The sequence below is a fragment of the Bufo gargarizans genome, chromosome 8 (genome assembly GCF_014858855.1).
Source record: "Bufo gargarizans isolate SCDJY-AF-19 chromosome 8, ASM1485885v1, whole genome shotgun sequence".
NCBI lineage: Eukaryota > Metazoa > Chordata > Amphibia > Anura > Bufonidae > Bufo > Bufo gargarizans.
In genome coordinates this window covers 138326607-138348402 of record NC_058087.1, presented here as the reverse complement: position 1 = coordinate 138348402, position 21796 = coordinate 138326607, and the positions used below count along the sequence as shown (strand labels likewise).

Here is a 21796-nt window from a genome sequence, read left to right as displayed (position 1 = left end):
TGATGTCAACCGATCATCGAAAATGGTCGCAGTGGTGTATGGATTTATCGTATACAGACATATAAAGTCGATGACAGAATCATCCCCTTGTATGATCGCGATACCTGCACAGATCTGCCGCCATAGACTCCCGGGGACAGGCGCTCCATTGCTCACTGCAGCCATGGTACGGGGAGGGGTTGCCATAGTAACGAGTACACAGAGACTACGCTTACCCAGCATTCCCCGCGGGCGGCCGAGGCTACGACTTCCGGGTAGCTCCTGTAACACGTGGGTGGATCAGTTCTCTGTGAGTCTTGTCGCCCGTCCTGAGGTATTTCTGTACAATTGTCGCAGACTACAACCCCAAGCGTGCTGGTGGCAGCTTAGGCTGAGACTTGTAGTTCTGCAGGGTGTGCACAAATCTGTTTCTCTCCAAAGAAGCCCATAGAAAATGTCCGGGGGAGGGGTGTACCGCAAGGAAGACAAAAACATAGGGGGTCATTTATGAAAACTGGTGTAAAGTAGAACTGGCTTAGTTGCCCATAGCAGCCAATCAGATTCCACCTTTCATTTTTCAGAGCTGCTTTGGAAAATGAAAGGAGGAATCTGATTGGTTGCTATGTGCAAGTAAGCCAGTTCTACTTTACACCAGCTTTGATAAATGACCCCCTGTGTTTTTGTCTTTCTTGCGGTAAGACACCGAAGGCGGAGTGCTGTGGTTGGGGCCCCCGGCAGGTCACCCTAGGTGCAGGGGGTATCAAAGCTGGAATGGAAGATAAAAAAAGAAAACAAATGGCAAAAACCACATTTTTTGCGGGTCAGATGTGGACACATTCACTTCAGTGGGGCTGCAAAAGATGCGGACAGCACACCATTGCTGACCGCAACCGTATGTCCGATCCGCGGCCCTGCACAAAAATGAGAACACATTTCACGGTCACGTATAGGACTGCTCTATTGTGGGACGGATGTTCTGCAAAATGCGGAATGCACATGGCTATTATCTGTGTTAGGCGGACCGCAAAACGGACACTGTCGTGTGCATGAGGCCTAACCCGTCTAAAAAATTCCAGGGTCAAATTCACATGTCGGGCGCCTAATGCCACCTGCACACAATGCGGATTAGGCGTGATTTTTCCGTGCAGATTTACGTACCAGCAAAACGTATGAGATTTGAGAAATCTCACGCACATGTTGCTTCTTTCTGCCGTGCGGATTCTGGAATCTACATCATGTCACTTGTTTGTTCCGTTTTTGGTGCAGACTTCACCCTTTTCAGTGGAAGGGTGAGATCTGCAGCAAAACGGCATCAAATCTGCCCCAAAAACTGAAATTCACGCCTGTGGTTTTTGGTGCAGATATTTTTAATATTTATGTCTTTAATAAGTCGGACATCCCCTTTAAAACCACAGTCCTAACATCTGCTTCTGTCCTGATGAGGCACGCTCCACCAGACCCGCCATTTAGAGATGCTCTAACCAAGGGGTCAGCAACATCGGCACTTCAGCTGCTGTGGAACTACAATTCCCATCGTGTTCCATTCATTTCTATGGGAGATTTGAGAAGAGCAGAGCAAGTATGCATGCTAGGAGTTGTAGTTTCACAACAGCTGGAGTGCCGGAGGTTGCTCTAACCATTCCAATTTGGCCCTTAACTAAGGCTACTTTCACACTAGCGGCAGCCTTTCCGGACGCCTCTTGGCATGTTTGCCGTGCTGAAGCCGGATCTCCGGCCCACCCCTATTATAGTCAATGGGGCCTGACTTCCGGCGGCACGGTGCACTAGCGGCAGCACGGATCCGGCAGGCTGTTCCCCTGCCAGAGAAGGCTACTGCTAGTGTGAAAGGCCTAATGCAGACGACCGTTGTGTGTTTTGCAGTCCGCAAATTGCGGATTCGCAAAACACGGATGGCGTCCGTGTGCGTTCCACAATTTGCGGAACGGCGCATTCAGCCATTAATATAACTGCCTGTTCTTGTCCGCAAAATGGACAAGAATAGGACAGGTTATTTTTTTTTTTTGCGGACCACGCAACGGATGCGGAAAGCACACAGTGCTGTCCGCATCTTTTGCGCTGCCATTGAAGTGAATGGGTCCGCATCCAAGCCGCAAATACTGCGGCTCGGATGAGGACCGAAACAACGGTCGTGTGCATGAGGCCTAAGGCAAAGGATCTCAATACCCGAAAAAAGCCTCATGCATTCTGAATGGAAAGGGATCCGTTCAGGATGCATCAGGGGGTCTTCCGTTCTGGCAGCATTCCGTTTTGTGCTGCAAGCTACGGTTTTGTGTCCAGTCATAAAAACAGAAAGAAACTAACTTTGGCGCTGAAAACAATGTAAGTCAATGGTGACGGATCCGTTTTTCGAGGAGCTTAATAAACCGTATCCGTCACCCATTAAGTTTTACTGTATTTGGTGACGGATTTGTTTTTCTTTCCATTTTAATTCGACACAACTGCATCCTAACGGAACGGATGCCTCCTGAAGTGTAAGATCAAAACGGATCCATTAAATTCCGGTATTTAGAGCCTCTGCTGGATCTCAAATAACGCAAGTGTGAAAGTAGCCCAAGTTTCTCTGATTCTTATGCTTAGGCCTCATGCACACGTGTCTGTTTTGCGGTCCGTGGTGACTACAATGGGTCCCTGGTCGACATTTTGCAGACATATTCTATCTTTTTGCAGAAGGAACATACGGATGATCTGTGCGCTTTCCGCATCCATCCCACAGCATGTCCTATACTTGGTGGCAAAATGCAGACCACGGACCCGTTGAAGTCAATGGGTCCACAAAATATGCAGATGCAACATGGACCGCATTCTCAAAATACATATGTCCGCGTGAATGCAGCCGCGTTCACATTTCTGTGTCCGTTTGATGTCTGTGAAAAAATCGGTCCACGTTTCATCAATGAAGATGTTCACAAAGAATCAGTGTTTGGCCCCTGTGTCCGTTTTTTTGCACTCTGTGTGTCTCTGCTCAGCTGAAAATTTCCAGAGCATCTCCTACCAGTGGTCAGTGAAAAACGGACCGAGCACGGATGCCATCCCCGATGTCTGCCTGTCTCCGTGATCTTTTTCACTGACCCATGGGCAGTAAACACTCTTGTGAACCGACACACATTAAAATCAGTGGGTACATGTGCTGTCCGCAGAAAATGAAAACCAGTGAAAAATGGAAATGTGAGTCCTTACCCATTTTTCTTGCCTGTAACTTAACAACATCCAGAACTGTTTACTTGCTGCCTGATTTACCCCATGTGATTTTGGAGTAATTCTGGGAGTCCTCTATATAATGTATGGATAAGCCTTTTTGAAGGTCTATCCTCTCTGCTCTCTGTTGTGGCTCATAGAGGGGCTACTAAGCAGATGATTCTCTCTATGGTCCTCTCTATGGTCTCCATCTTCTCTAATATTAATGTTCCCATGTCTGACTAATCAGCGATGGATCTATATTCAGTGTATAGAAGCAGAGCTTCATTGTTTCCATCACTCCCATAGAGTTTGAATAGAGCACTCATGCTTGACCACCATGCCTTTCAAACATGACCAGGGTTATGAGGTTGAGGAGGGATCAGTGGGGCTTCCATATTAAATTTTCTATTTTTTTTCCAATTTACAGCAGTGAAGAGTTATCAGGCTTGCATTTTTGGTAAGTTCTACCTTTAATGTCCTACAGCATTATGACGGGCAGCGATGAGGAATCTACAACCTTCAATAAACCAACGGAGAGGAAAAAGAAGAAGCAGAAGAAACAGAAGAATGAGGATTCAGAGAAAAGTGAATCACAGGGTCATAATAATGAAAATACGATGATGAAGAAGAAGCAGAAGAAGAAAGCCGAGGCCACAGGGGATGTTCCTGAAATAATGGATGTAGTCTCTAAGAAGAAAAATAAAATAAAATCAAGTGACCCAAACAAAAATGATGATTTCCCAAAAAAGAAAATGGGTGACCCTACATCTGCTGAAAGAACCCACAAAAAGAAAAAGAAGAAAAATGTATTGGCTCAAGAGAGTTCAACATGTGACCTGCAGATGAATGAGGATGTCCCTAAAAAGAATAAAAAGAAAAATAATATAGAAGACGCTGGATCATTGGAGCTTGAAAGTATTGATCCAGGGCATAAAAACGATGAAAGCGCTGCCGTAGAAGATAGTAAGGAAATAGTTACTGAGAAAAAGAAGAAACGCAAAAAGTCTAAGCCAGCTGAAAACAAATCTGAGGATGGAGCCCCAGGAACTGAAGATGTTCTCATTGATGTCTCGGACATCAAGAAAAAAAAGAGAAAGGAGGCCTCTGAGCTAGAAGAAAAGTCAGGATCTCCTACAGAGGACCAGCCTGAGACATCTGAGCATGCAATGGTAAAGAAGAAGAAGAAGAAGAAAAAGAAGGCTACTTCTGTCAAGACAGAGGAAGTCATTGAAGATCACGATGTCCACCATGGAGAAAACGGTGGAGGTTCTCAAAGAGTTTCCAAAATAAAGAAAAAGAGCAAGGGCTCAAATATTGAACACAGAGAATCTGACCTGAAAAGGAACGGAGATGAGGACAGTGACGTTCCTACCGAAGGAGGCTTGAAGAAGAAAAGGGGAAATAGAGCAGAGAAAACAACCGAGCTGGTGGATGGTACAGAGAAATCTTGTGAAAAGGAAAAGTTCACGAATAAGAGGAAAAAGATGCAGAAACATAATGATGAGAGTCATTGTGCAAATGAAGACACAACAGAAGTTCCGAAAAAGAAGAAGAAAAAAGAGACCAAAAATTCCAAAGGCGCGAACAAGAAGCAAGTACGTGTCCTCATTGAGCACCATCTTGCTAAAAGTTGTTCTTAAAGGCTATGTACACCTTTGTGGGCGATTTTTTAATTTATTTATTATTGCATTGTACTTATTTTGAGTTAAAAATCATTTTTTCAATTGGTCTTTATTAACAATATGGAGTGCCTTTTTTCTGTACAAAGCTGAGATGCTCTACTAGCAGCCTGTGGATTTTCTCTCTTTTCCGTCAGAGCAGTAGCAGATGGACTCCTTATCTCTGCTCTCTGACATTATAACACTCATCAAAGCTCAGTCCTTATCTTACTGATAACAATGTGGCTTAGGTGTTTATGATCTCTTAGTAGCTTAGAGATAAGGTTTATTAGATGACAGTGAAAGTACCAGTCATACAGTTTAAAAAACAAAAAAAAAAAAAACTGTTAACCCTTTGTGACAGAACGGCTCAATATTTTTAATGAAGGCCAATTGAAAATATGATTTTTCTTTGCCAAAAATTAGTAAAATGCAATAATAAACAAAAAATGCCTCCAAAGGTGTACATACCCTTTAAAAAGGACCTGTCACTGTTCTACTTGTAATCCCCATAAAATCACTGTTCTGGAGCATCTTTTATTAAACCTCTGGGCTGTGCCGGATCCTTGAAATGTATACATAAATTGGTAAGCATTCTCTGTGTAGGTAGGGCGTGTCCTGACACTGTCAGTACTGCATTGCACAAAACTGGTTGGACCCAGATTTACTAATGTGTCTGTGCCTAGAATCTATCTAAAAATGGTGCCAATTAGAGAAACTAGGGTTTCAGCAATTTTGCAGACTTTCTCGAAAAGAATGTGGGGCTTAGCATTAAGTGGTGGGGCCTAAAATGTGGTGTACGGGGGGAGATTTATCAAAGACCGATGTTTTATGTCGGTCCTTGAAAATCTCCTGCGCTGCCGGAGGATGCACCTAATATGATGAAGCAGACATCTCGTCATAAATTAGGCGCATCCTGCGGCACTCCGTGTGCCAGAATGAAATCTACGGCTTAAAACTGTCGCAAGTGAAGATAAATGTGTGGGGCCTGCTGGCCCTGCCCTCATCACGCTCCCTTTTTGGATGTGTCACACATGCCAACTTTTTTTTGGGGCCAGAAAAGTGGAGCAGGTGCAGGGCTAGACAGGCTGTCTAAGCTTATGTCATCTACATGATTAGTAAATCTGCCCCAATTTTGTCAGTTTTCTGATATTTCCAGGAAGAGTAACAGAGGAACGGCACTAAGCAGATTTCTAAGAAAAGATGCACCAGAACTGTAGAAGAAATGCTGAGCCGTCCACTGTAAGGCCTCATGCACATGACTGTTTTTCGAGTCCGCATCCGAGCCGCAGTTTTTGTGGCTCGGGTGCGGACCCATTCACTTCAATGGGGCAGCAAAAGATGCGGACAGCACTCCGTGTGCTGTCCGCATCCTTTGCTCCGTTCCGTGGCCCCGCCAAAAAAAAAAATAGCATGTCCTATTCTTGTCCGTTTTGCAGACAAGGATAGGCATTTCTACAATGGGCCGCCCGGTCCGTTCTGCAAATTGCGGAAGGCACACGGGCAGCTTCCGTTTTTTGCGGATCTGCGGTTTGCGGACCGCAAAAAACAGAACGGTCGTGTGCATGAGTCCTAAAGAGGTTTTCAAGATTTAGGGCTCATGCGCACAAAAATTGCGGCCCGCAATGCATGGGCACCGACCGAAGGGCCGCCGTATGCAGACGCAGGACCCATTCACTTGAGTAGTGCATGCACTATTTCTTTGCAGTGCGGAGGCATGGACAGAAACCCCACGGAAAGCATTCCGTGGGGTTCGTGCCTCCGATCCGCACCGCACCTTCCGGATTGCGGACCCATTCAAGTGTTTGCGGGCCACAATATGGGCACGGCCGGGCAACGGCCATGTGCATGAGCCCTTATGGAAATCACTTGCAGAATGAAAAGTTATCTACGTATCTGATTATACCTTGCAGTGTTTTTTCTTGTTAAATACATTGATGTCATAAACTCATATCACTAAGGGCTCATGCACACGACCGTATGCCCTCTGAGACATGCGGTCCGTGAGAGCGGGCCATATATCCCGGAGCAGCATACATTGTGCGGCCAGGAGCGCACAGCATCATAGGTTACTATGACACTGTGCGCATTGGGCCGCCCGCGGGACTACTGTCCTGCACTCATAATATCATAGTAACCTATGATGCTGTGCGCTCCTGGCCGCACGATGTATGCTGCTCCGCGATATATGGCCCGCTCACAGACCGTATGTCTCGGAGGGCATACGGTCGTGTGCATGAGCCTTATAGCTGGCCATACACATTAGATGATCGTCCGGCTCGGTCAACCATCTACGGCTAGTTTCCCACCTCCGGCAGGCTATCCCTGCAGGCAAACGGAGAATGCAGCGGTTTGTGTCTGGCCGACTCTCCGCTTGTTTGCTGGAACAGCGTGCGGATCTCTGCCGGACTCCATTATACTTAATGGAGTCAGCATCCGGATCCGGTGAACTCTGGGAGGCTGTTCTCTGCCGGAATAGCCTGCCTGATTTCACACCGGAGGTGTGAAGGCAGCCTAACACCTATGGTGGCCTCCCAACTCTCCCCCTGACAGCCGATGTAGCGGGGTAGGTGGCACTAATGAATACGTTCTTGTTATTACATAGGAGGAGAGCACAGACGTCCAGTTGGTGTCAGCGCGAGATGGAAACGCAGATGAAGCACATGGTGGTCCGGTAAATTCATCAGCAATGGGGCAGCAGACTGATATACTATTTGGATCATGGACTGGTTCCCCTTACAGTCCTAGGGTACTTTCACACTTGCGTTGTTGGATTCCAGCAGGCAGTTCCGCCGCCGAAACTGCCTGTCGGATCCGGCAATCTGCATGCAAACGGATACTATTTGTATATACCGGATCCGTCTCTCTGGTTGTCATCCGGAAAAACGGATCCGGTATTTATCTTTTTCACATTTTTAAAGGTCTGCGCATGTGCAGACCACAAAACCGGATCCGTTTTTTCTGAAATACTTGGTACCAGATCCGGCATTAATGCATTTCAATGGAAAATAATGCAGAGTCCGGCAAGTGTTCCGGAATTTTGGATGGAGGAAATGCAGTATTTTTCCCCGTCGAAAAACCATACAGTGACTGAACTGAAGACATCCTGATGCATCCTGAGCGGATTGCTCTCTATTCAGAATGCATTAGGATAAAACTGATCAGTTTTTTTTTGCGGTATTGAGCCCCTAGGACGGAACTCGATACCAGAAAGGTTTAACGCAAGTGTGAAAGTACCCTTATACAGTTTATTTAAAGGGGTTCTGCAATCCTCTGGATAGATCATCAGCCTCTGATCGGCGGGGGTCTGACACCTGGGACCCCCGCCGATCTGCTGTTTGAGAAGGCAGCGGCGCTCCAGCAGTGCCGTGGCTTCTCACTGTTTACCGCAGGCCCAGTGACGTCACGACTAGCCCCACCCAGGCTAGTTGATACTAGTCGTGACGTCACTGAGCCTGCGGTAAACAGCGAGAAGCCACGGCACTGCTGGAGCGCCGCTGCCTTCTCAAACAGCTGACCGGGTGTCGGACCCCCGCCGATCAATGCTGATGATCTATCCAGAGGATAGATCATCAGTTTAAACAAACTGCAGAACCCCTTTAAGCGTACCGCCGCATGGGATTTGACACCATGGATTTGTGTGCAGTAAATCTGAAGCATTTTATGGTATCAGCCAAGTGGATTTTAGGCGGCAACATGCCAATTTCTGGTGCGGATTTCATAAGGTGTAACATTTCTGCATCAAAATCAAGACGCGTATATGTTGCAGATTGTGCCACAGATCTGTAGTTTGCAAAGCATGTGGACAATACCTCCAAGTATTGTGCCCCAAAAACATATCCATATTTTCCCTGTAAAAAAAAAAAATTTTTGCAAATAAGGTTGCACCATGGGCAGGGCCGTAGCGTTCGCTGTGCCGCCTGGTGCCTCCCTCTCTATTTGATTGACAGTCCCTATGATTTCAGAGCCAGTAGCAATGACGTAGGGGAAGCAAGGTGCACCGAAACCTTGACTTGCATAAAAAGAAGCATTTCTCAGGATTAGAGATAGAGAACCAGATTTTTACAAAAAAGATATGGTTATTTTTAGGAGTACCAACCCTTCATGGTGGTATGCTGAATTTTGGAGGTGAAAGACTCCCTTTAATGAACCGTGGTGGGAATGAAGCCCTTACACAATATCCTACCATATTATATTTGATTATAATTTCTGTAAAATTGGCTTTTATGTATTAATATTTGTGTTTTCTTATTTTCCAGGTAAAACGAAAAGCTTCAACGGATACTGACCGAGAGTCTGGAAACACCAAGGTTGTATAGAGAACGTGTTCTGAAGTAAAATCTAGGGGCAGGGTTGAGGGGGCTACACTGCATATAGATTATAAGTATAATTCTCTATCTGTAAGTTATTTTTATTTTCTTCATTATGTTACTGTGATAGTATACTGAGATGTGTGATAGGTAATGCAAATCTGATGGTCCGGCTGCTGCCTGTGGCTAAGACCCTGCGCGATTTTGAGGCTAATACGTAATTTTTACCGTGCTGCCAACGGTCACTGCATGTGACCGTTGGCAGCCGAGCCACCTTCCAGACCGATGGCTGCTCATCTGTCCGAACTCACTGCATCATAAATCATCAAAGTGCAGCGAGTTTGTGTCTGATAGGCTGCATTGGTTCAGGAGATGGGGCTGTGTTTCCCGGATTGCACACGGTCCTGTGCATGCGGCCTAAATGTAGAAAGCCGTTAATTCCAACTGCCTTCATCTGTTCAGGCTTCTTGGCCCTCGTCATTGCAGGATATGGAAAGCAAAGCTTCGTTAGGACTCTTTTACACGAGCGTGTCCCTTGCCGGAAGCATACTCCGTGTGAGACAGATTGTGCGGTCTGGACTACAGAAGCTCACAGCATTGTCATGATAGATAATGCTGTGTGCCTCTGCCTGACCCTTCTGTAACGGAATCATACCGACAGCTATATGTCAGTAACGGAATCATACTGACAGCTATATGTCAGCAACGCAATCATGCCGAGAGCTTTATGTCAGTAATGGATTCATGCCGAGAGCTTTATTTTATTTCAACGGAATCATACCGAAGGCCTTATGTCAGTAACGGAATCATACCGACAGCTTTATGTCAGTAACGGAATCATACCGACAGCTTTATTTCAGTAACGGAATCATACCGACAGCTTTATGTCAGTAACGGAATCATACCGACAGCTTTATTTCAGTAACGGAATCATACCGACGGCTTTATTTCAGTAACGGAATCATACCGACAGCTTTATGTCAGTAACGGAATCATACCGAAGGCCTTATGTCAGTGACGGAATCATACCGACGGCTTTATTTCAGTGATGGAATCATACCGACGGCTTTATGTCAGTGACGGAATCATACCGACAGCTTTATGTCAGTGACGGAATCATACCGACAGCTTTATGTCAGTGACGGAATCATACCGAAGGCCTTATGTCAGTGACGGAATCATACCGACGGCTTTATTTCAGTAACGGAATCATACCGACAGCTTTATTTCAGTAACGGAATCATACCGACAGCTTTATTTCAGTAACGGAATCATACCGACAGCTTTATGTCAGTAACAAAATCATACCGAAGGCCTTATGTCAATGACGGAATCATACCGACGGCTTTATGTCAGTGACGGAATCATACCGACGGCTTTATGTCAGTGACGGAATCATACCGACAGCTTTATGTCAGTGACGGAATCATACCGACAGCTTTATGTCAGTGACGGAATCATACCGACAGCTTTATGTCAGTGACGGAATCATACCGACAGCTTTATGTCAGTGACGGAATCATACCGACAGCTTTATGTCAGTGACGGAATCATACCGACAGCTTTATGTCAGTGACGGAATCATACCGACGGCTTTATGTCAGTGACGGAATCATACCGACGGCTTTATGTCAGTATGACTCTGTTACAGAAAGGTCAGGCAGAGGTACTCGGCATTATTAATCATGATAATGCTGTCTGCGTCTGTAGTCCAGGCTACACAGTCTCTCTCTCATATGTAGCGTGATTCAAGGGATGCGCTCATGTGAAAGAGCCCTTAGTGTTCCTCAACTTGTGGCTTGGAAGCCATGTGCCACATGTTGGTAGCTGCAGATACTATTGCATGTGGAGGGCATAGATTTACCAGGGCTTGGTACTAGGGTCAAAACCATATCATTGGCAGATAAATATAGGGTCAAAGACTTTTTCCATTTTAATATGCAAGCGCAAAACGTTGGGGACTGTAATATGAAATAAAGCGAGGGGAGCAGTCAAATAATAAAACCACTATGATTATCGTACAGTTGCTTAAAAGGAACCTGAAACCCTTTAGTTTGTGATGTAGAGCATTGCCTCATTAAAGGGGCTGAACAGGATTAGGCTAATTTTATGTAAAACAGTGCCACATCTGTGCACTGGCTGTGCGTGGTATTGCAGACCAGCCCTATTCACTTCAGTGGAGATGCCAAACACAACTCACTGATAGATGTGGTGCTGTTTCTAGAAACCAGTACAACTCCTATCAAAGGGTGTTTCGGCAAAGACTTTTGAAGAGACATTTGGAGGATATCTGACAAATGCCCTGGTAGGTGGAGGTCCATCTGCCGGGACCCCATCAATCACGAGACTGCTGCTAGTTTAAGGGTTCATTCAGACGGCCGTGAGTGTTATGCGGAAAACACGGATACCGGCCCGTGTGCGTCACGCATTTTGCGGAACGCACACGGCCAACCCTATACAGAAAATGCCTATTCTTATTCACGATTGCGGACAAAAATAGAACATGCTCTATATTTTTTGCGGGGCCGCGGAACGGAGATACGGATGCGGACAGCACACAGAGTGCCATCCGCATCTTTTGTGACCTCATTGAAATGAAGGGGTCTACTCCCAGACCCATTCCGATGGTCGTGTGAATGAGCCCTGAAGCAGAGGAAAATGAGCAGAGAGTCTGCTGTACATAACACTCTCCATTATAGTCAATGTGGCTACAGAAACATCATAGCAGAGGGCTAACCCCACCAGTCAGTCACACGTGGTTATAAAAAGATGAGGCCCAAAAATGTATATTATAACATAGCACATAACTAGTGTTAAGGTTCCTGTACTCATAAAAAGGAAGGTTGTCCAAACCCTTCGATTTTAAAGGGTTCGGCTGCCTACGTTGTGTATGGGGGTGTACCAACATCATCTGTAGGGAGAAAGAAGGATCGGGCATGATGAATTGAATTGGTGTGTGGTGTATGGCGAGGGGGGTCGGGAGGAATAACTGTTGAGTGTTCATCCGGCATCTATGTGATGTCCACCTTAAAGGGGTCAGAAGTGACGTGGGTGCCGGGGAACCAGGTAGGTACAATCCGTATAAGGGGAGGCATTTTAGGGGTTCGATAACCCCTTTAAGAGCCAATGTCAGTAATTTGCCTTTTACCAGTAAGAGCCTACTTCGCCTTGTGCCTGGCCTATAACCAGCAGAATCTGATAAAGAGATGCAGTTTCGTCGCTCTGCAATTCAGCACACAGGCAATTTACGTCCAAGGCCCCATTCACACGTCCGCAATTTTCAATCCGCATCCTTTCCGCAATTTTGCGGAACGGGTGCGGACCCATTCATTTCAATGGGGCAGTAAAAGATGCGGACAGCATTCACTATGCTGTCCGTATCCGCACTTCCGTGATGCGAATCCACAAAAAAAATTAAGCATGTCCTACTTTTGGCCGCAAATTGCGGTCCGCGGCCCCATTGTACTCAATGGGTCCGCAAAAATGCGGATGACACGCGGAAAGGTACCAAATGTCATCCGCAATTACGGATCCGCAGGAAGAAGAAATAAATGAGGACAGCCCCCTGTCGTGACTTTCTGAGCAAGGGAAAGTTGTGTGGCAGAATAGGAGAATGTCTGCAATCAACGTAGAAAAGTTCATTGTAATGATTCAAGAGCGCCCTGCACTATGGGATACACGGGCGGAGGTGTATCATGAACGTCTAACAAAAGACTGCTCTTGGGAGGAAATCGCAAAAGAAATGCTACCAACAGCATGGTCCGCTGCATCGATCCCGAAAATGGAGAAAATCTGTGAGTATAAAAAATTGTTAGTATCTGTATTTAAATTGTCTGTGAAAACCCGGCCTACAGTGGTGGTGAGTGCAGGAGCACACGGCGTCATTGGTTGCTATGCAGCATTGGTCTGCACCTAAAAATATTAGCAATCTAACCGTCAACTCATCCCGCAAAAAATGAGCCACTACATAAGACAGTTGCCCAAAAAATATAAAATAAACTGTGGCTTTATTAATGTGGAGACATAAAAAAACAAACATTTTTTCTAAATTGCTTTCTTATTTGAAACTGAACAAAAAAATAAATAAAAATGTAGTCATGTTTGGTATTGCCGCGTCAGTAACAACCTGCTCCTATAAAAATTGCACATAATCTAACCTGTCAGATGAACGTTGTAAATACCAAAAATGGTGCAAAAACAGCTAATTTTGGGCTATTTTTTACTTTTTAATCAATTTTATACTGTAACAAAGCAAGGGTTAACAGCCAAATAAAACTTAGTATAAATTGCCCTGATTCTGTGGTTTACAGAAACACCCCACATGTTGTTGTAAACTGCTGTGTGGCCAAAGTAAATGAACGCCATATTGTTTTTGGAAGGCAGATTTTGCTGGACTGGTTTTATGACACCTTGTCACATTTTAAGCCCCCCTGATGCACCCCTAGAGTAAAAACTACAGAAAAGTGACTCCATGTTGGAATCTACGGGATAAGGTTGCAATTTTTGTAGGTACTATTTTTGGTTGCTCTATATTACACTTTATTTGAGGCAAGGTTAAAAAAAAGAAATTTAATAAGTATCATTGCCATTTGACTTTTAATACAAATGTTGTCTTGCAAATTTGTTTTATTTAAAATAAATTTATAATATATATCTATTTATTTTTATTTTTTTATAGTACAGCAACTAAAAAAGCGCTGGAACACCAACCAGGACCAATACCGGCGAGAAATAAATGCAAAACAAAAGAGTGGAGAAGGTTTCAAAAACAAGAAACCATACACGTATACCCGACTTCTTGGATTTTTAAAGCCGATAATGGAAATGAGAGCGTAAGTAAATTTTATTTAATAATTTTAAACAATACATAAATTGTAATATAAAATGTAATAATTATAATATTTTCTAAACAGAACTGTGGACAATCTTTCAGAAGCTCCGAGATCTCAATCTCAGTCAAAAGCTCATGGATCTCATGCTCTTTTAGAAGCTCATGGATCTCAAGCTCTTTCAGAAGCTCATGGATCTCAAGCTCTTTCAGAAGCTCATGGATCTCAAGCTCTTTCAGAAGCTCATGGATCTCAAGCTCTTTCAGAAGCTCATGGATCTCAAGCTCTTTCAGAAGCTCATGGATCTCAAGCTCTTTCAGAAGCTCATGGATCTCAAGCTCTTTCAGAAGCTCATGGATCTCAAGCTCTTTCAGAAGCTCATGGATCTCAAGCTCTTTCAGAAGCTCATGGATCTCAAGCTCTTTCAGAAGCTCATGGATCTCAAGCTCTTTCAGAAGCTCATGGATCTCAAGCTCTTTCAGAAGCTCATGGATCTCAAGCTCTTTCAGAAGCTCATGGATCTCAAGCTCTTTCAGAAGCTCATGGATCTCAAGCTCTTTCAGAAGCTCATGGATCTCAAGCTCTTTCAGAAGCTCATGGATCTCAAGCTCTTTCAGAAGCTCATGGATCTCAAGCTCTGTCAGAAGCTCATGGATCTCAAGCTCTGTCAGAAGCTCATGGATCTCAAGCTCTGTCAGAAGCTCATGGATCTCAAGCTCTGTCAGAAGCTCGCGGATCTGAACCAATGTCTGCTGAGGTGGAGGGAATACATTTTGAAGAGGATAACCAGGAGGCTACAGAACAAGATCCACCACTGCAGCCTTCTGTAGTAATCGAGGAAAGACTGGAAGAAATTCCTCGTCCAGAGCCAGTAACCCCTGTAGCAGCTAATGCTCAGGTGTTTCGTTCTTCTGGCAGACGACAGCAACAGAATGATTCCGGTGTAGATCTTCGAACCCAGGTGGATGCTATGGTCATGGAATATTTAAACCGGAATCGCTCTGAAGGCAAGGAGGAAACTTTGTTAAAAAGCCTAGGTTACCTTTTGCGCCGTGTGCCAGAAAAACGACATGCACGGTGCATTTCTGCTATGGTGCAAGTTCTAGATCGGTTCGCTGCCCCCCAGGAGCCACATCACCTGGAAGACTATCTAGATGAATCTAGGAGAGATCAGTTGAATATTCCTTCCAGTCATCGCCCTGATCCACCAATCGTGCATGCACCGGGCCCTTTTATGAGGGAATTGTATGACCTATAAAAAAATTGTATTTTTGTTAATAATAAAAAAGTTTTATACTGTTAATCTTTTGTTAGAAATTATTAATAAAAAAGGTTCACATTTTTAAAATTATGTTTGCTTTTAATATTGATTACCTATTATCTATTTAGGTCATTATTATTAAATAAGGCCTCATGCACAATACATTTTTGAATCTGTTCCACGTATTGGGGGACCACGATTTGCGGTCCTCAATACACGGAACGGCCGCACAATAAAAATTATTTTTTGTGATATGGTACATAATTACTTCTATTTTTTTTATCACACCAATGCTTGAGCTGCATGGAAGTTCAGTAAGGCTTATTTCACACGAGCGGAGGCCATGCGTGACACCCGCTCCGTGAATGATAGCCAAGACCCTCAGCAGAGGCACGGAGTGTTAACATGACTGATAACGCTCCGTGCCTCTCTGTGACCTTTTTACTACAAAATCACAGTGACAACTTTATCTCACTGTGATTTTGTAGTAAAAAGATCACAGAGAGGCACGGAGCATTATCAGTCATGTTAACACTCCGTGCCTCTGCTGAGGGTCTTGGCTATCATTCTCGGAGCGGGTGTCACACATGGCATCCGCTCATGTGAAACCAGCCTAAACAGTAAAAGTTATCATGTCCCCGTCCCACTAGGGGTTGCCCGGGTTCAGAGATGAACCCGGACATAACCATCTTTTAATCCAGGCAGACCCTGCAATATGAGCAGCAGAGCATTTTATGTTCTGAATCTCGACCTTGCCCTGAGCTTGATCGTGCATAGAAAGGGCTCTTTCAACAACACACTGCCGGGCAGATACTTCAGGCAAGCAGTGTTTTTGATGACATCACCAGCTATGATCGGCCGGCTTTTGCACTGCCCTATGATGCTCATATTGCAGGGTCTGCCTGGATTAAAATATGATGTGATATACTTAGCAGTTCAGCATAGAGGTATTTTCTTTGTGGATCGCGGGCCTCATTACGTCTGGTGTAGTCCTTGGTCAAAGCTGAACGCAGACATATACAATTTTTATTTAAAAAAATGGGACATGTTTGTGTTTAGCTGTGAGGACATACATTTTTTTTTATATATTTTTAAATTTGTGTAATTGACGTAACTAGAAATGAGGTATTAGAAGGTATTTACACCAAATTTATATAAAAAACTTGGATTTTACAAAATACCTCAGCCCGCAAGCCCACGTCAAGGGTCCTCATCCTCTTGCGAGTCCCTAATCTAAACTAACTATTTTTTGGCGGAATGGACCGTTGGATGCGGATTGTGGATCCTATTCAAGTGAATGGTTCCGCGATCCGCATGCGGGTGCCCGTGCATTGTGGACCATGTGCAAGAGGCTTGTGATCTTATTTTTATTTATTTTTTGTACCCTAGCAACATCTACTTCTCCTTCCTTTTTATTTTTTGCCCAAACACGGAACAGATGCGGATGCACTTTTCTAAAAAAAAAAAAAAACCTGAAGGTTTTTGCGGAAACACGGATCCGCAAAAAACAGACCGTAAATCTGGAAAGGAAAAATACGGATGTGTGAATGGGGCCTAATTCAAAGCAAAAAGAGCAATTCTAATGTAAATGAAGAAGTCAATTGATCTCATATTATCATTGTAGATTTCATTTTAGCTCCCAAAGCATTACGGCGTGACAAGTCGCTGAAGAATTGTAGCAATTTGTCCACGGCTGATTATTAGCCCCCGCCTACTGGAGTTCGGCAGGGTAATCATTTAGTCTTTGGGGAGAGGTTAGTAGCGCCGTGTTTGCCGGGCGAATAATTGCCTGCAGTTTTCTTGAAAAGGAAGATCTTGAAATGTGGTAATTATGTGCACCAGGGTGACAATGGGTTAATGACACCCTTTGGAAAGCCTACGACGTTTAGCAGTGAAGTTGGCTTTACGCACTAACAATAGCACGCACATCAAAATGCAAGTACAGTACATAATAGCCTGTCTAGCAGGGACGCACACATACGCTCCCGGCCACCATTATAGCCAAGGAAACTTGTATGCATCTTGGCACTGACTGCTAGTATTCGGGAAGTGTCTCACCTCTCCGCTCCAAACTGATAGCATCACATTGTTGTTGCTGAGCAAACAAAAGAATTGTCATTGTCTTCAGTATCTAGATCCAGTCCATGTCCGGTTATGCAGGGGTACAGGAACAGGGGAGGATCATTGCATGCGCAGGCATAATAAGAGGCCAGCAATGATATTAGAAACTGTCACACTTTCTCCTGTCCTTGCACTGAATTTATTTTTTATTGCTCATTCGCAAAATTTACCAATTTAGTTAAGTTTATTAAAGGGGTTTTCTCAAATAGCATGTATTATGTAGAGGAAGTTAATACAAGGCACTTACTAATGTATTGTTGTTATCCATATTGCTTCCTTTTTCCATCACATAATATATACTGTTCGTTTCCATAGTTACGACCACCCTGCAATCCATCAGAAGTGGTCATGCTTGCACATAAAAAAAAAAAGCACTGGCCCATGTGCGCTGCCACGGTCCCAGCCACCAAATAGGCCGGTGCTTTTTCCTATAGTGTGCAAGCACGACCACCACTGATGGATTGTAGGGAGGTTGTAGCCAGGGAAACGAGCAGTATATAATGTGATGGAAAAATGAATCCAGCCAGCAAAGGAAGCAATACGGACAATCCCAATACATTAGTAAATCCCTTGTATTAACTTCCTCTACATAATAAATGTTATTTGCTGAAGTGAGACAACCCCTTTAAAAATAAATTCCTACTCTTTTGCTGTAGTGTGTGTGCAACTCCTTCACCTAGCTGGCGAATCTGACATAAATCTGTCAGAGCTCTGCTCCTGTTACTGCTCTCCCCCTCCCTTGCAGCAGGAGGCTGTATACAGATGGGGAGAGAATCCATGAATGGCAGCTGAGGGTGGAAAGTACACACAAGGCAGTGTGCAGGGACTATACCACAGAATCCTGGACACACAGATCACATCCATGGGAGCTAGGAAACTAGGAGCAGGTTCCAAAGTGAATATCAGAGGTAATAAAGGATAATAGGACATCAGTATCAGAAACCGGACAACCCCTTTAAGGCAATAAATCATCCCCAAATGTGAATTCCTGCTGAAGTACCTTGACTATGTCTACAGCAGGGGTCAGCAACCTGTGTCATTCCAGCTGTGGTAAAACTACAACTCCTAGCATGCTCCATTCACTGCTATAGGAGTTCTGAGAACAGGCAAGCAAGTGTGCATGCTGGGGGTTGTAGTTACACCACAGTTTGAGTGCCACAGGTTGCTGATTCCTGGTCTAGAGTGACGTTTAACACTCAATACCCATCAGAATGAATGGAATTTCCATCTCCGTGTAGTTAGCAGCACAATGGATATGGACGGATGTGTGCGAGCACATATTTCTTCTGAGGCTCTGTTCACATTATATTTGAGGCTCCCTTTAGAGGTATATGCTGAGTATTTCCCAGTGCATACCTCCTTCAGAAGCCTCTGATGTACACCAATGTATAGACCTACAGGTGAAACTCAAAAAATTAGAATAGCGTGCAAAAGTTCATTTATTTCAGTAATGTAACTTAAAATTAGAATATTGTGAAAAGGTTCAATATTCTAGGCTCAAAGTGTCACACTCTAGTCCGCTAATTAGTCCATACCCCCTGAGCAAAGGGGACCTGAGATTGTGGCTTTGGGGTTTCATAAGCTGTAAGCCATAATCATCCAAATTATACCAAATAAAGGCTTGAAATATCTCGCTTTGCCTGTAATGAGTCTCTCATATGTTAGTTTCACCTTTTGAGTTGCATTACTGAAATAAATGAACTTTGCACGATATTCAAATTTTTTGAGTTTCACCTGTATATTGTCCATAAGTTCCCATTATATTATTTGTACTATGCATCTGTATAGGAAAGCGCAGCAGCCTATGAAGTGTCAGTATAGACCTGTGATGGCTAACCTCTGGCACTCCAGCTGTGGTAAAACTACAACTCCCAAGATGCACACTTGCTTGGCTGTTCAATAGCATCCATCAGATTCCAGATGTTCTCTTTATTGGGGGGGGGCACTTTGACAGACGAAAACAGCTCAAAACTTTAGGGGTGAATTCTTTAAAGTTTATGAAAAAAAAATTTCAGTCTCTTATCCAAATGAACTGCCCTTGAATATGCTAACCCTATTTTTTCTACTACATAGGGAACGAAGTTTGGGCAGTGGGACACGGCTGCCTTCCAAAACCCAGAACAGCAAAGCAAGTTCTTTCGACTTTTGGGTGGATTCAAGAAAGGAAACCAAGAGACCTCAAACCAGGTAAAAGCCAATATGGCCTTGGAGAAGGAAGGAGAACAAGCTCTTGAGAGGAACCTGCTGGCGGAGTTTGACAAAGCAGTTTCCTGGAAACGGAACCGAGGCATCGGCTTAGGCTTCCAGCCTGCTCCGAACAAGTTCTTCTACATTGACAAAACTAGATCCACATCAGTAAAGTTTGACGACTGAATTTTGCACTCAGATTCCAGGCCAAAAGTGGACATCTTTGAAATGATGAAGCTAGAAGTGTATGGCCATCATATTTCAGGTCACTGGAACTGTTGGGAGTCCAGGTCGTGTTGCTCATGCAAGCAGATAGGAAAGGTGTTGACCGGATACCACTGGTGGCCTTATTCACTGCCATAATGTGTAGATGATTTTATGACATGTAAGTCCTTGTAAGCCCAAACTATGGGGCATCATAAATAAAACTATCAGCGATGACTTTATTTAGGATTATTCTGAATATATCCATCACATGCTGTATTACAGAGCTAAGTTTCTAGGACTTTGGTGCCTGGATGAGGCATTGTCCATGGGTTGTGTCCGGTATTGCAGCTCTATTGAAGTGACTGGGGATGAGCTGCAATAGCGTACAGAACCTGTGGACAGGGGTGGCGCTGTTTTTTTTATTCTAATCTTGGACAACACCTTCAAGTATTTATGACATTGGTGGGGGGTCTGACTCCGGGCACCTCGCCAGTCAGCTGTTTGAAGTGGCCGCTGCACTGTGCATTGTATGCGGCAGTTCAGTCTCGTTTACTTCAAAGGGACTGGTCTGTGCAAAGGCCATGTGACCTATAGAAGAGGCCTCAGTGCTCACCTGAGTGCTGCCGCCCCCTTCAGATATGATATTTCACCTATCCTGAGAACTTAAAAGGGCATCTGGCAGCAGATTTGCACCTAGGACACTGGCTGACCTGTTACATGTGCACTTGGCAGCTCAAGGCATCTGTGTTAGTCCCATGTTCCTATGTGCCCGCATTGCTGAGAAACATAATGTTTTATTATATGCAAATAAGCCTCTAGGAGCAACAGGGGCGTTACAGTTACACCTGGAGGCTCTGCTCTCACTGCAACTGCCGCGTCCTCTGCACTTTGACCGGGCCAGGCAGTGTAAATGTCATCACACCTGGCCTTGTCAATTAATGTGCAAAGGGCGCAGCAGTTGCAGAGAGAGCAAAGCCTCTAGGTGTAATGGAAATGCCCCTGTTGCTCCTAGAGGCTCATTTGCATATAATAAAGCATCTTTTTCTTAGCAATGCGGGCACATATGAACATGGGTACATGGTAAAAATCTGCCCTTTAAAGGGTAACTGTCATGTTTTCATCAAAAAATCTATTTTAGCATGTTACTGCTGTAGCAGCATTATGCATAAAGCAATCTTTAGTTTCTTCACATTGTTCTCCTTGAGTTTTTCCCTTTGTTACGGCTGTTTAAACATTTACAATATGAGGACCTTCTCAAGATGGCTTCTCTGAGGCCAAAACCGCTTTCCCTCACCTCCCATACACACTTGCTGTAGCCAGTAGCTCCCTGCCAATCAGATTGGATTACTGAGAGACACGCCTCCTCACTCTGAAGCCTAATGCAGTGTGAAGGACCGCCCCTCCGTCTTCTGTTTATACTAAAAGGAAGACAGACAAGCCCTAGAAACAGTCTTTTAAGGGAGCAGTGGAAAGGGACAGAGGACATTAATGAAAGCTGTTATTATAAGGTAATTACAGATCTTTTGACAATCATCGACAGACTAACTCAGGTATACAGGCCTAGCTCTAATAAACTAGCAAATAAAATAAAAATATGACAGTTACACTTTAAGTCCCAGAAAATCCCATTAAATACATAATGTAGGCAGTTGTGATTCATCTAAAGACTATTTGGATGATCCAGATCTATTATTCACTAGTGACAAGATTTTATGACTTCATGTCAGATTTGTAGATCCAGCTTCCGCAGCTCCTCGCCATTCCCAAGAGAATCTTTCCTTGTCCCAATTCCCAGATTCTGTGGAGAAGAGCAGTTTGTGTGTACTCATGAGGGCTCCTCACTATAACCATCCACTGGCTTAGTGCAGGTGCTGGACTCCTGGTGAGGGCTTTTGCACATGGTTGTATTAGAGCTCAGTACAAGCTCGCAATGTATAGGCCAAAATAATACCTCGGTATGTCCCCGATTTGAATTTTTTTTTCCTGTTGGATTTGTACAAAATATAATGTTTCCTACTCCATCAGAGGTTTTCTCCTCCCAGGACC

General features: G+C 44.3%; 2 protein-coding genes across 2 annotated transcripts in view; one reads left to right on the top strand and one right to left on the bottom strand.

Annotated features, from left to right (window-relative positions):
• The window catches only part of IQCK (IQ motif containing K), a 68496-nt gene extending 68331 nt beyond the window's left edge, over positions 1-165 (bottom strand). The window contains exon 1 of the mRNA XM_044304507.1: positions 105-165. Within this exon, the coding sequence (XP_044160442.1) occupies positions 105-165 (61 nt within the window). The remainder of the gene's footprint in view (positions 1-104) is intronic.
• Positions 166-247: 82 nt separating this feature from the next.
• KNOP1 (lysine rich nucleolar protein 1) lies at positions 248-19983 on the top strand. Its single transcript, XM_044304787.1, has 5 exons — positions 248-289; positions 3662-4772; positions 7441-7509; positions 9095-9145; positions 19430-19983. The coding sequence occupies exons 2-5, from the start codon at positions 3666-3668 to the stop codon at positions 19727-19729; spliced, it is 1527 nt and encodes a 508-aa protein (XP_044160722.1). The 5' UTR covers positions 248-289; positions 3662-3665; the 3' UTR covers positions 19730-19983.
• The last annotated feature ends 1813 nt before the right edge of the window (positions 19984-21796 follow it).

Coding starts and splice junctions, on each gene's coding strand:
- KNOP1 (XM_044304787.1), top strand. CDS start 3,666: ATGACGGGCAGCGATGAGGAATCTACAACCTTCAATAAACCAACGGAG. Junction 7,510..9,094: donor ATGAAGCACATGGTGGTCCG/GTAAATTCATCA, acceptor CTTATTTTCCAG/GTAAAACGAAAAGCTTCAAC. Junction 9,146..19,429: donor GAGAGTCTGGAAACACCAAG/GTTGTATAGAGA, acceptor TCTACTACATAG/GGAACGAAGTTTGGGCAGTG.